The sequence below is a fragment of the Peromyscus eremicus genome, chromosome 16_21 (assembly GCF_949786415.1).
Source record: "Peromyscus eremicus chromosome 16_21, PerEre_H2_v1, whole genome shotgun sequence".
In the NCBI taxonomy this organism is placed as follows: Eukaryota; Metazoa; Chordata; class Mammalia; order Rodentia; family Cricetidae; genus Peromyscus; species Peromyscus eremicus.
Window position 1 is genome coordinate 1953529 of NC_081432.1, and position 14713 is coordinate 1968241.

Genomic DNA, 14713 nt, shown 5'->3' on the forward strand with positions numbered 1-14713 from the left:
TAATTCCCAAGCTGGTACCTGATAATTGACTATTGCTACCCCATATTCCAGAAGGGTAAGGCATGGGCCTTCTCCCCCACCCAGTTCCTGCCCCTCCACCTCCCCAAGATCCAATGGGACTTAGGATCCCCAAGGGTAAACCAGGCAATAACCTGTGGATGAAAAACCAGAATGGGTGCTGGGCAAAGGCTTCTGCCTCAGTTGTCAGTGGACTGGAACCAGGCAGCTGTGTGGGCTCTGAGTCCTCGGGGCCGGAAGCCTCATATGCAGAGGAAAAGTATGGCAGGGCTTCTGGCCGCACTTGCCCCAGGTGGTCCTCGGCAGCAGCCTCCATCCCTTGCTGAGGGTCCTCGGAGAGCCAGTACTCCATGGGGGACCACCCCCAGATGGGAGGCTGGCTGGGCATCTCAGATTCTCCCTCAGGTAGAGTGCCATCTTCTGGGGATTCAGGAAGCCTTGGAAGAACCCTTGGTAATTCATTATTCACCAGGTCTGGCTTGGGCTGAGGCTGTCTGGAGTTGAAGAGGCTGGTGAAGGAAGGTTTTCCCGAATGTAGGGAGACTTTCTCCTCTGGTGCCTCAATGCTACGTGCAAAGAGGCCTGAAGGAAAAAAGAAGATAAGGCAGTCAGTGAATCACAGTTGGTACAGCCACTCCTTTGACTCCCTGGCCCCCTTCACGGTTTCTCACTTCCCTGGGGACTCAAGTGCACACACTCCCGCCTTTACCCAAGGACCCCAGTGCCCTCCATACCTGGCAGATACAGACAGATCAGGAGCAGGCCCAGGGGAGCCCGGCTCCCACCTGCAAGGCCCTGCATCTTGCTCAGCTCCAGCAACTCCCTGGGCTCCAAGACAGCAGGCTTTATCCCATTGGTGGGGTGGGGGACACAGAAACAGGCTGGGCCAGTGGTTGTGGAGACAATAGATCTGCCCTTTCCACCCTCATTCTTGATTCGGTCTGTGGCAACAGGTGGCACTTGAATGTCCCAGAGGAACTGGGTGTTCCCTCACCTGGCTCCTTTCCACGTACTCCCTGCCCCTTCCTCACCCAGGTGCCCTGGTCCACAGGTCACCCCTAGTTGCCAGCCCTGCCCTGGCATGCCTTGGGATGCTGGTGCCTTCACCGTCTCTCAGCATCAGCAACACTCAGCAGTCTGACTCCTTTGGGATCTAGAGCATTGACTCCAGCATCCTTGCTCATGTATCCCCACATCTCCCCCTGGATTCTGACAAGCTGGACATCCTGGGGTGCAAAAGTTCCCCCTCAGAGGTGCTGCTCCTAGGTGAAGCCCTTAGTCTGAAGAAACGGGCTTATTTCCCAGCCTTAGAACGTGATGTGTTAATTTCCCATTGCTCCTGTAACAAAGCCACACAAGCTAACCATTCCCAACACATGTAATACTGTGGATTTTGTTTTCATTTTGTCTTATTTTGTTTCGTTTGCTTGTTTGTTTTCTATTTTGTCTGGTTTTCTTTGTGTGTGGGGGGTGTGGAGTTGGGGCAGGTTAAGACAAGAGTCTCACTATGAGACTGGCCTCAAACTTACAATCCTCCTGCCTCAGCCGCCCAAGTGTGGGATGACAGGCATGTGCTGTCAAAGCTCTCCTGTAATCAAGCCTGTAAAAGATTTAAAATTTTTATTTTATTTATTTTGTTATTTTATGTGTATGAGTGTTTTGCCTGCCTGCATGTATACTCACCACATACCTGCCTGGTGTCCTCCGGGTCAGAAGGGGGCTTCGGATCCCTGGGACTGAAGTTACAGACATTTGTGAACCACCACGTGCCTGCTGAGAGTGGAATCTAGATCCTCGGAAGAGCAGCCAACTCTCTAGCCCTTATTCTATTCTTTTTAAGTTTTGTTTGTTGTTGTTTTTCTTTTCCCTCCAAGACAGAGTTTCTCTGCATAGCCCTGGCTGCCCTGGAACTCACAGAGATCCACATGCCTCTGCCTCCCGAGTGCTGGGATTAAAGGCCTGTGCCACCACTGCCCAGCTCCTTATTTTATTCTTAATTATGTATATGCGTGTGTGCCTGTGTATGGGATGTACATGTGAGTGTAATGCCCAGAGAGGCCAGAAGAGGGTGTCAGGCTCCTAGTGCTGGAATTACATTCAGTAGTGAGGAGGCTGATATCAGTGCTGGGAACCAAAGTCTGTTCCTCTCAAGAGCAACCAATGCTCTTAACCACTGGACCATCTCTCCAGCCCTGTTATCATTTTTTAGAACAAAAGTCCAAAATGGGTCTTTCTGAGTTATAAAGGGATCTGAAGGACTGACTGCTGTTATGGAGGTTCTAGAGAGGGTCCACTTCTGGCTTTTTCCAGTTTCCAGGGCTACCTGTGTTTCTGGTCTCTTGACTCTCTTCCCCCACCTTCCAAGCCTCTTCCCACACTGTATCATCTGGCTTCCTCTTCTGTCTCCCAAGCCCACATTTTAAACACCATGTTTATGTTGGACCCACCCAGATAATCCTGGATAATCCCTTTATGGGAAGGTCAGATGACTAATGACTTGAACTGCATCAGAAACCCTGTTTCCCTTTTCCAAGTAACCTAACAAATTTATAAATTCTAAGGATTATGATGGTGACATCTTTGGTGGCGTTGGGGTGGAAACACCATTCTGCCTAATGCAGGTGGTCAGACATATCCAAAGAATATAAGAAACGGGGCGGAAAGATGGCCCAGCGGTTAAAGGTAATTGTTCCCAGCACACATATGGCAGCTAACAACCTCCCTTAACTCCAGTTCCATGAGATCCGATGTCCTCTTCTGGTGTCCGTGGACACCAGGCATGCACATGTTGTGTGTGCATACGTACAGGAAAAACACTCATACACATAAATTATAAATCTAAAAAGAGAGGGGAGGGGATATAAGAACACTCAGAGTCAGTGGTGTATCCAAGCACTCACAGAGAAGGACAGCTAAATGCTACGGTCAAATGGCCATGACTTCAACCTTGCACTGGGGTGATGGGACCTCAATGGTGATTTGTCTAGTTTTAAATGTAGATGCATATGTTTTGAGAGTGTCCCTCACCAGTCTCCAGTGTGGGGATATTGAGAAATGTGGGATCTTTAAGAGTTGGGTCTAGTGGGAGGTAGGTAAATCACTGGGAAGATTAGCATCTGTGGGAAAGGGTTGCTATTGAAAGAGGGAGCCTTGGGCTGGAGAGATGGCTCAGAGGTTAAGAGCACTGGCTGCTCTTCCAGAGGTCCTGAGTTCAATTCCCAGCAACCACATGGTGGCTCACAACCATCTGTAATGAGATCTGGTGCCCTCTTCTGGTCATACATGCTGTATACAAAATAAATAAATAAATCTTTAAAAAAAGAAAGAAAGAAAGAAAGAAAGAAAGAAAGAAAGAAAGAAAGAAAGAAAGAAAGAAAGAAAGAGGGAGCCTTGCTGTCTGATGGCCTGAGGCCTATAGTCTTAACTTCTTGGAGGCTGAAGTAGGAGAGTCACAAATTCAAGCGCGACCTGGGCTATAGAGTGAGGTCAAGAGTAGCTCGGGCAGCTTAGTGACACCCTGTCTCAAAAGAAAATGTTAGCCGGGCGGTGGTGGCGCACGCCTTTAATCCCAGCACTCGGGAGGCAGAGCCAGGCGGATCTCTGTGAGTTCGAGGCCAGCCTGGGCTACCAAGTGAGTCCCAGGAAAGGCGCAAAGCTACACAGAGAAACTCTGTCTCGAAAAACCAAAAAAAAAAAAAAAGAAAATGTTAAAATGGGAGAAAAGAAGGCTGGAGCAATGGCCCATGGCTCAGGAGATCATACTGCTCTTGCAGAAGACAAGAGTTTGGATCCCAGCACCCACATGGAGAGGCTCACACCCACCTGTAACTCCAGCTCTCAGGGGATCTGATCACCTCTTCCAGCCTCCTCAGGTACCTGCACTCATAATGCACACACCCACACAGGCATACACCTGTACCTATAGCTAAAAAGATAAATCTTAATACTAATACTTTTTAAAGTTTTGGGAGGTTGGAGTTTGTGTTTGTTTATTTTTGTTTTTAAATAGTTCAGCAGAGTCCTTCCCTGGCATACAAGAATTCAGTCCCCAGCACTGCAAAAAAATTAAAAACATCTAGGCATGGTAGCTCACACCATTAATCCCAACACTCCTGAGACAGAGGCAGGTGGATCTCTGTGAGTTAGAGGCCAGCCTGGTCTATATAGCAAGTTTCAGGACAGCCAGGGCTACATAGAGAGACCCTGTCTCAGACAAAAACAAAAATAACCAGTGCAACAAACAAACAAAAAAACCCATAAAATAATGACAATGATGATAATAATAATAAACCAACAGTAAGCCCAACCCCCCTGGCTTCCTACCCTGCCTTGAGACGTTTCCTCTCATTCAATCTCCCCATCATGCTCAGAACTGGGCAGGTGCTGGAGTCATGTTCTTGAACTTTGAAAACTGAGCTAAAAAAGAAGACAAAGAAAATAAACAGAGACCTGTGAGCTAAATTGACCTCTCTTGTTACCCATTTCCAGGTCTCGGGTGTTTTATTACAGCAACAGAAAGTTAACTAATACAAATACATTTGGGGGGCAGGGGTATGGCTCTGTTGCTAGAGTGCCTGCCTGGTATACATGGTGCCCTGCATCCCATTCCTGCACCACATAAAACTGGACATGGTAGTGCACACCTGTAATCTCAACACTCAGGAGGTAGAGGCAGGAGATGAGGAGTTCAAGGTCAACCTTGGTGTCCTAGTCAGGGTTTCTATTGCTGTGATGAAACATAATGACCAAAGCAATTTGGGGAGGAGAGGGTTTATTTGGCTCACACTTCCAATTCACTGTTCGTCACTGAAGGAAGTCAGGACAGGAATTCGCACAGGGCAGGAACCTGGAGGCAGGAGCTGAGGCAGAGGCCATGGACGGGTGCTGCTTACTGACTTGCTCTTCATGGCTTGTTCAGCCTACTTTCTTACAGAACCCAGGACCACCAGCCCAGGGATGGCCCCACCCACCATGGGCTGGGCCCTCCCCCATTGATCACTAATTGAGAAAATTCCCTACAGGCTTGCCTACAGGCCCATTTTATGTTTTATGAAGGCATTTTTCCAATTAAGGCTCCCTCCTCTCTGATGACTGTAACTTGTGTCAAACTGACACAAAACTAACCAGGACACTTGGTTTCATAGGGAGTTCAAGGCCAGGCTGAGCTATGTCAAATCTTGTCTCAAAAAATAAAAATAATATAGACATGTATTATAAAATTTTATAATTAAAAAGGGTTTCATTGTTTTTTACTACTAGAAATTGAACCGGGGTCCACCCATACGCCCAGTGAGCACTCTGCCACTAAGCTGTGCCCAACCCCCTCTTCACTTTGTGAAAATAAGGTCTGACTAAGCCTAGGCTGCCCTCGACCTTGCCTTTTTCCTGCTTCAGGCTTCCAAATAGCTGGGATAACAGGTTATACCACCAAGCACAGTAAATAAAAAAGTATTTAATTGCCTTATTTATTTATTTACTTACTTACTTACTTATTTTGGCTTTTCTAGACAGGGTTTCTCTGTGTAGCTTTGGCTTGTCCTCGAACTTGCTCTGTAGACCAGGCTGGCTTTGAACTCAGAGAAATTCTCCTGGCTCTCTCTCCCAAGTGCTGGGATTAAAGGCGTGTGCTACCACGGCCCAGCCGCCTTTTTTAATTTTTAGAATTTATTATTATTGTGTGCACGGTCCACAGCATATATGTGGAAGTCCAAAGACAATTTGTGGAGTTGGTTCTCTCCTTATTTTTAAAGAACTTTTTTTTTTTTTTTTTTTTTGGTTTTTCGAGACAGGGTTTCTCTGTGTAGCTTTGCGCCTTTCCTGGAACTCACTTGGTAGCCCAGGCCGGCCTCGAACTCACAGAGATCCGCCTGGCTCTGCCTCCCGAGTGCTGGGATTAAAGGCGTGCGCCACCACCGCCCGGCAAGAACTTTTTTTAAAGATTTATTTATTTATTATGTACACAGTGTTCTGTCTGCACATATCCCTGCAGGCCAGAAGAGGGCACCAGATCTCATTACAGATGGTTGTGAGCCACCATGTGGGTGCTGGGAATTGAACTCAGGACCTCTGGAAGAGCAGTCAATGCTCTTAAGCTCTGAGCCATCTCTCCAGCCCCTCTCTTCTTATTTTCACATAGGATCCGGGTCAGACTCAGGTCAGCAGCCTCGCAGGGCAAGCATCCTTACCTACCCAGCCACCCTGCCCCCTTAACCACCTTTGTTCTCTCAGCCTAGAAAACTCAGGCAGGTGTCCCTGTCTGCCTGAGGAGACACTCTGACTGTTGGCTGATCTCTCTAGCCCCACCCCTACCCACCCCACCAGCCGTGAAGAGTAACAAGTTCTTTCCTGAACTGGCCAGTAGGGAACCTTAGAGTTTGGCCCCCAGCTTTGGGGTGACTTTGGGGGTTTGTGTGTGTGTGTGTGTGTTATTTTGAGACAGGGTCTCACTTTGTAGCTCTGACTGTCCTGGAACTCACTCTGTAGACCAGGCTGGCCTTAACTCAGAGAAATTCCCCTGCCTCTGCCTCCCAAGTGCTGGGATTAAAGGTGTGTGCCACCATGCCTGTTTTTAACATGGATCACACCAGAGACTAGAGGAGTCCCATTTAAATGTCAGCCTCTCCTGCAGTTCCCATCCTAGGACCCTCTGAGGGCTGTGACTGATCCCTGCCACTGTCTGGACCAACAACTCTTTTTTTTAAAAAAAATTCAGTTCTTTGTTTTCTTTTTTCACTTTTATTTTATGTGGTGTTTTGTCTGCAGATGTGTCTGTGTGAGAGTGTCTGATCTTGGAGTTACAGACAGCTATGAGCTGCACTGTGGGTGCTGGGATTTGAACCCTGGTCCTCTGGAAGAGCAGCAGCCAGTGCCCTTAATCACTGAGCCATGTCTCCAGCCCCTGGACCAATGACTCTTATGTAATCACAGAAACAGGACTGCCTGGGAGCCTGCTTTGTCCTAGTGGCCCCTGAAGGCCGCCGGCTTGGCTCCCCAGGACGTCTGTGGCCAGTTCAGTGGGAAGCCTCTGGTTCCGGACTTGAAGCCTGTCACTGTGGCCTCTGGGCCTGCTCCTCCTTCCTAAAGGGGGTAGGGATTCCAGGGTGGCGGTAAGTTCCTTTTCAAAACCTTGGAGAGCCTTGAGCATGGAATGAGGCCTTCCTACAGGGACACCCACACCCCTCTGTCCTTGCTGGGCTAGTGAGGAGGTGTAGAGGACACTGTTGTCTCAGTCTATCACAGAACCTTGTTAAGTAGGCCAGTGAGTCACCAGGCTTGGTGCACTGCATCACACTGGGATGTTGTCTTATTCTCCCCGCCCCCAGTTCTCAGGACACTCCTGCTCAGTCTCCAGGAATCTTGCCTGGGCTGGTCCAGCGTCCCAGAAACTCAAGATCGACTCTAGGGACTGCCAGAGAGCACGGAGTTTAGAAGGTGAGGCACACTAATGGAGAAGAAGCCTAGGTGGGAGAGAAGAAAATAATGAGGCTCTTTTGGAGGGAAAGGGGAGGGAGGACTCCAGTGTGAGTGGGAAGCAGAGAGGGAATAGATTTCTTGGAGCTGAGAAGTGAGACGTGCAGAGGAAGAATCCCGACACTGGGTAACTCTGCATGCAGTCAGTTCAATCAATATTTATTGTTTTCCTTCTCCGTGGGAGGAGGCGTAAGACAAAAAACACTGAGCTAAATTATGAATAGAAATGGGGGAGATGGGCCCTCTAGAGGCCAGGAGGTGTACTACCCAGGTACGAAAGAAGAGACACAGGACTCCAAGAAGGCAAAAAGTCTGCACAAAGTTCACAAAGTTTATTGAGCCCTGTCCAGGATCCCGAGAGCTAGGAGTCTGTGCCAGGCTCTGCGGATGCCCTGGGGTCCGTCCACACACACAGCACAACATCTGTGCTTTGGGTGAAGTGGTCACCAGGCAAGGGCTGAGGTGGAGAGCGGGGGAGGCACAGGTGTGTTGGGAATGGGTCTGGTAGGGTGTGGGGAGTCATGATAGATGGATGGATGGACCGGTCAGTGAGAGGTGTGCGGTGATGGATTGGATTTCGCCTTATTTGGCAGATGGGCAGAGGCACGATTGACTTGTCTAGGAATCCGAGGTTGAGGAGTGTTTCAAGGACTTCCCATCAGGCAGACAGGGCACCACAGCAGAGGAGGAAAGGGATGGAGTTCACCATTGCCGGCACCGAACAAAGGTGATTTGGCCGCTGAGCATCTTCCAGCGGGAGACGGCGGCTGGCGTGTATGTGTGTGACTTAAGGCTTGTCAAGTGGTTCTCCCTGCGGTAGAAAAACTTCAGGATCTGCTAACTGGGGCCCCAGAGGCTTCACTTGGGCCAGAATGTCCCGGATGGAACGGCAGGGCACCCTTCCAGGGCTGTTGAGGCCACAGGGCTTGGCCACCACGGAGGGGACCAGCTGAGGAGAGCCATTCAGACCTCCATTCAGCGTGGAGGAGGAAACAGAAAGGCAGGGGTAGCCGGGAGAGCTAGACTTGCTGCCGCAGGGCTGGAGGACGATTTTGCCGGTGGAGAGGGAGGAGCTTCCCCCGCCGATGGAGCCGGTGCCTGGTGGGGAGCAGGGCCCCTGGGAAGCACCGCCGCAGGGTTGGTAGGAGGTGCTGGAGCTGCCGGAGGTGATCTGGATTCTCGTACCAGAGCAAGGCCCCTTAGAACCCATGCCACAGGGCTGGACCCCGCCGGTGCCCACGGGCTGGAACACGACACCCGAGGATGGGTAGACATTGGAACTGGAAGAGCTGTAGCTGGGGATGATGGGGTTGCTGGAGAAGTACTTCCCCTCAGAGACTGGGGGCCCAGCTGCAAAGGAGGGGGCCCCTGGCGAGCCCCTGACGGGGTTGTCCTTGGTGAAGTAGCCCACGGGGTAGATTTTACCCCCACTGTAGGTCATGCCTGGGGCCAGGTAGCTGTTGGCAGAGCCCCCCACCACCTCGTAGCCGCCGTAGGGTTTCTGGACAGAGGTGATGGGAGGACAGGGCTTGCCTGCGGGGCCACCGTTGCTGCAGGGCATGCCTTGGAACCCTCCGGGGCCACCCGAGCCGTGTTGCTCCACCACTACCACTACAGGCCTCTGCCCGCCGGATACGGTGTGGGAGTTGGAGATGTAGGGCCCTGAGTGTGTGATGACAGGCCCCCCACTGCAGGGAGAGTCGGGCACGTTGGAGCTACAGGGCCTCTGGTTGGAGATGCTGCTAGACACCACAGAGCTGTGGGAAGTGTAAGAGCCTCCAGACTGGAAGGTGCCTGATGGCTGGCTGGAAGATTTGTCATCGGTTGGTAGGGCAGAGCCATGTCCTGGTCCCTCCCGGCTGCTTCCTGAGCTTCCGGATTGAGAGCTGCTGCTGTAGGAACTGCTGCTTACCCATCGGGAACTACTGCTTCCGGTCTGAGAATTGCTGCTTCCCGACGACTGGGAGTTGCTGCTTCCTGACTGCGATCCGCTGTTTCCTGACTGAGAGCCACTGCTTCCCGACTGGGAGGAGCCAGACCCAGAGGAATAGCTGATCTGGGACGACCCCGTTCCTGGTTTGAATATCACAGATCCTAAAGAACTTCCCTGGGAGATGCTGGATCCACCTTGGCCGCTGATGCTGCTGGATCCACCTTGGCCGCTGATGATGCTCTTGGAGCCAGCCTTTCCAATGAGACAAGGGTCGTTGGGGGAGGTGATCCTCGTGGGGTCCTTACAGGGGTCTGAGAGGGTCCCAATGCTCTTAGCCAAGGTTCCTGGAGGAGAGTAGTGGTCTGTAAGGACTAGATTGAACGGGGGCTCCCCCCTCCCTATGCATTAACCCCATCCCAGTCGTCTGCCCCGTGTTTCCCAAGAGGAACCCAGGCAAGTTCAGAGTTAAAAAAAAACGAAGAACTGGATATTGTCTGTGGAGAAAATGAAGGTGGCTGAATCAGGGCAGTTTCATTGTTCTAGCAGAAGGGGGCCTGAAGGGGGCAGGTCAAATGTCTTCAAGAAAAACATGCTAAAACTCTGAAGTGGTAGGCATTGAAGGAGTCCCCTTCCGATAGTGAGGAAGGGAACAGATAGGTCAGAAACAAGACCGTGAGGAGGCTGGAGCTCTGGGGCAGGGCACTCATAGGTCAGACCATAGAACCAAACAGAATGTAAAAGGCAAAGCAGGGGTTGGGGGCAGAGGATTGACTTAGCACACACAAGGCCGTAGACTTGATCGCCCATTACCACCAAAAAGGGGGAGGGCATGCCGAGACAGGAAGGAAAAGAGAAAGCTGGTGCCCAGGTGCCGGCCTACAGAAGAGGACCACACTTCATAGCTGATACTCTGTCACCAGCTCCCAAGTGAGAGTCCAGACTGGGCAAGGGTGGATCAGAGGAGTCCCTGCCTCCTGTCCCAGCTCTGGCCATGCCAGTAAACCTGGGTGGGAGCCAGGATGTGGGGGCACTCACCTGTTGCTTCAGAACCTGCCAGTACCAGTGTGACAGGACACCGCGCCCAAGCCTCCCCTGCTCACTGTCCCACCCCAGGGACAGAGCATGAAACCCTCCTCCCCATGACCATTGCCAGCCTCCCTCTCTCCCCACCCAGCCTCCACACGTACCGCTGCCCCCATTCTGCCCTGCGTCGTCTTTGGACGTGGACCTACGTCTAACCTCCACCGACTCCCCGCTCCTAACCCCGGGCTCCTCTTGCCTCAGTGCCTCCTGCCCACTCCAGCCCCTTCAGAGCCACACATCAGCAAGTGACTGACCTTCTCTGGCTTATATATTCAAAGAGGGAAAGTCTGCCGTGCGCTCCCCACAGAGCTACCGTGAAGGCCTTATAATATCATCTCTCTGGACCATGTGTCCAGAAACAGCAAGCTGGATGTCAAAGTTCATAATCAACACTCATGCTAGAGCAATCCGCCAGCAGCCAGTCTGTCAGCACCCACAATGAACACAACAAACCCCCCTTGCTGCTGTCCCTTCACCCCTCTGCGCTGGACACACGCCACCCAGCCTGGGCTCAGAATCCTGGATGCCAGTTTCCTGACCCCTCGGGCCTCCGGATCCTCAGCTGCAGAGTGGGAATAGCAAATCTATCACACAGGTCTCAAAACGCTAATGTATTTAAAGTGCTAGCTACAGGCTAGCCTTTAAAGAGGCTCTATGCTGAGCGATGTGGTGGCGTATGCCTGCAAATTGTATGCCTTCAGTCCTAGTTCTCAGGAGGCTGAGTTTGAGGTTAGGCTGGGCTACAAAGCAAGACTTTGTCTCAAAAAAATAAATAAAGTAAATAAATAATAAATAAATAAAAGCAAAGAGGGCTGAGAGTGTAGTAGATCACTTAGCAAGCATGCAACCATGAAGCCTGGGCTTTAACTCCCAGTACCTCAGTCAAACTTAAATAAGTACATACATACATAAATAAATAAATGCAAGTTAATTAATACATCTCAAATGTGTGTAAAAGGTAGCTCTGAAAATGGTAGCAATTGTTATTCCTATAAAGTAGCCAGATCATATCTTCTAGGGGGGCTACCACCGTTCATATAGCCATCTAGAACTTCTGAAGCTGTGTCACAGGCATTATTTAATCTAAGACAGAGACTGGGGCTAGATGACATTAACCTCATTTCTAGGTTTCAGAAACAAGCTCAGAACATTTACACAGGACTCTTAAGGATGGCTCAGAGGCAGAGTGCCTGCCTGCTCAGCCACTGTGGAGCAAAGGAAAAAGAATTTGTGTGCAGTGACCAGCAGAGGTAGCCAGGCAAGGATGAGGAGCAGTCACAGAAAGGAAGATCAGACTCCAGAGCCCTGCCTGTGCCCCTCTCCTGGACCCTGGGCTGCAGGTGCCGGATGCCCCCAGCCTCCCTGACCTAGGGCCTGTGTCCCACGCTGTCCCTCTCCCGAGGCCCCAGACTCCTACCTGGTAGAATGAGACTGGCCAGCAGCAATGCCATCAGCCCGTGCCCTCCCACACGCCCCATCCCGGGTGCCCGAGAGGAGCTCATTGTGCACGGCGTGGCCTCCTGACTGACAGAAGCTCATGGACACCGGGACCTTTATGCCGGGGCTGGACATTCTCTGGGCAGGAGTCACTGTGGGGAGGAGAGGAGGAGGGTGGAGGGGGAGGCTGCCTCAGGGAGGTTGGTGTGGCAGGAGAGGCTGAAGCAATCGGGTATCACACGTGCCTACTCAGCAGCGGCGGCGGCCGCAGGAGACCTGAGGCCACTGGGCACTAGCCCCTACCGAGGCTGGCCTTCCCTACTTCCTCCTTGCCTAATCTAGAACCAGGCGCTCTGCCCTGGTGGGGCCACCCCCTCAAGGGTGGCCGCTCTCACCCAGGGACTCAGTCACCCAGCTCTTCCCTCCCTGGCCTGCCCAAGTCTCATCCTCCCAGTGTCCCTCCACTGGAGGAAGAGTGGGCATTTCAGCTTTCCCTCCTGACCCCAAGAAGCACCCCGCCCCTGCTCACTCCCAACTCACCCCACCACGCAGCTTGATGGGGCTCACATTGTAACCCCTATCTGCCTGTTTCCTTGCGATTCCAGCACTCAGCATTCTCCTCCTGCTTCAGATCTGAAGATCCGCCCCCACTGTGGATTCCCTTAGAGCCACTGCCCAGAGCGCCAGCCTGCCACGGGCCTGTTAAAGTGTCCCATTCCAAGCAAGCCCTTTTCCCCCTCTCAGAAACGACATCCATACACTGAAAACCTGAGGGTTCCTTTCTGGGGGTTCTTGGGGCAGCTGATGGGGGGCGGGAGGGGCCGTGGTTACCAGAGCTTGGACTAGGGAGAGGCCTGGGTTGGGACCCCTGTCATAGCTGGGCCTCAGTGACTCACAGGCCATTCACAGTCCCTATCCCATGGTAGTGACCCAGACTCAGGAGGATGAGCAAGAGGCCAATGAGGCTAATTGGGAAGGTGGTGGCCAGGCTGCCCATTAGCCGGCTCCTGGGCCTGGATGGACAAACAGAAAGTATCAGAGGTTTGTGCCTGAGTAGGACAAGAAGGGCCAAATCAGCTCCTGAGTCCCTGAAGGAAGGAGGGTCAGAACCCTGGGACCCAGCGGGAGGGAGGTGGTTTCTCCAGCACTAATGTCCCTCCCTCCTGCTGCAGCCCAGGCCCCACCCCAGCCGATTGCTCACGGGATTGTGGGAGTATCAGTATCGGAGGAAGGCCCTCAGTGAGTTTGCCCTCACTTGGTCCCTCCTCCCCTCACCCAAATTCCTTCCAGATGTCCTTTCTTCACAAGGGTATCTCTGTCCCTCCAGCCCTTGGGTTGGTCCCTCCCTTTCTCCCTGCCCTGCCCTGAGTTCTGGCCCGTGGCCTGTGTTCTCCCAGCTCTCTCCATGGCACACAGGCCACAAGAGCTTAAAATGGGCTTGGCGTAACCCACTGAGTCTTTCGTTTTATTTAAGTCTGGACAACCACGTGCAGCTGCAGGCGGCCATGTAGTCCTTCACTTCCTACTGGTGCCTAGAGGAGGGGCTGGGAAGGAACAAAGGTCCAGGGAGCCCTGCAGTGACCGGACACAAGCCTGAGACGGGCAGTGGACAGTGATGCCAAAACCACGGTGGCTTTAGAACTCGGATGACGGGCTTTAAATCCCGCCTAATCCGGGGCTTCGAGCGATTTACCAAGCCTCTCTAAGCTTAGATTTCTTTCTTCACCTGTAGAGTGGGACAAGGGTGGATGGGGGGCACACGCTGGGCTGTGGGTCAGGTGTGATCTAGCATGAGTTCCGTCTCTTTCTACTGGGACTATTTCTGTAAATTTCTGCTTTGTTTTAATTATGTGTATGTGTGTTCTGCCCACGTGTGTGCAAGTGCAACCCCTGCATGTAGTTCCTGAAGAGGCCAGAAGAGGGCATTGGATCCCCTGGAACCCGAGTTAACAGATGTTTGTCAGCCTCCAGGGAAGGTGCTGGGAATCAAACCCAGGTCCTCTGGAAGACAGTTAGCTGTCTTAACTACTGAGACCTCTCCAGCTCCCTGGGATTATTTTGAATTATTACCTGCTTTCAAAGGTTTGTAAAGATCAAACAGGAAATTATCAGAAAGAGTAAATTAAATGGGACCAGGGTGTGGTCCCCTGCAGGGTGGCTCTCACCTATGAATTCCCTTTGGAAAGGCAAGCCAGACATTCACCCTAAGTCCTCACCCCCAAGACAGGAATACTGGAACCTGTGGTGACTCCCCAACCCCTCCCTAGACTCTCAGGCCTCAGCTAGGACCTGGGGAAGGAGCGGGGCCGAGGCAGCAGGAACAAGGCAGGGAAAGGAGCCTTTGTGGTCTGAGAATGTGGGCATCCCCAGATGGGTGGGGAGAAAACAGAGCGCTTTCCAGTATCAGAGCAGGCATCCTCTGTCCATCTGTCTGTCTTGTTTTCTTCTTCACATTCCTTCCTGCTGCTGTCAGACCTTGGCCAAGACAGCCAGGCTGGAGGAGGCACAGTCTCTCTCGGCCTCCTGCCAGCTTCCAGACACCCACACGGTCACGTTCCTCACCTGGCCTCTCTCCTCCTGTCTTCTCGGTCCACCCTCTTCCCATCCCCCACTGCCCTGCCCACGTCTGGGACCTAGAAGCTCCAGTCAGCTCTCTGTGCTCTTACTGTCTGTTCCCCCTTACCCAGTTTCCCTCCCTACTGTGTCCATTACCCACAGGCCTGAAATTAATGCATGAAAGGGGCTGGAGAAATGACTCAGTGGTTAAAAGCA

At 52.1% G+C, this 14713-nt stretch overlaps 2 protein-coding genes across 2 annotated transcripts in view; both read right to left on the minus strand.

Moving 5' to 3' along the window:
• C16_21H6orf15 (chromosome 16_21 C6orf15 homolog) overlaps positions 1 to 819 on the minus strand; it is a 1373-nt gene extending 554 nt beyond the window's left edge. Inside the window, exons 1-2 of the mRNA XM_059243859.1 lie at positions 753 to 819; positions 1 to 600 (exon numbers count right to left, since the gene is read on the minus strand). The exon at positions 1 to 600 is cut by the window's left edge and continues 554 nt beyond it. Coding sequence (XP_059099842.1) covers positions 1 to 600; positions 753 to 819 — 667 coding nt within the window. The remainder of the gene's footprint in view (positions 601 to 752) is intronic.
• Positions 820 to 7895: 7076 nt separating this feature from the next.
• Cdsn (corneodesmosin) lies at positions 7896 to 12076 on the minus strand. Its single transcript, XM_059243860.1, has 3 exons — positions 11922 to 12076; positions 10609 to 10727; positions 7896 to 9765 (listed from the first exon to the last, which is right to left on the minus strand). Exons 1-3 carry the CDS (start codon positions 12074 to 12076, stop codon positions 8276 to 8278), a joined length of 1764 nt encoding a protein of 587 aa, XP_059099843.1. The 3' UTR covers positions 7896 to 8275.
• Positions 12077 to 14713: the final 2637 nt, after the last annotated feature.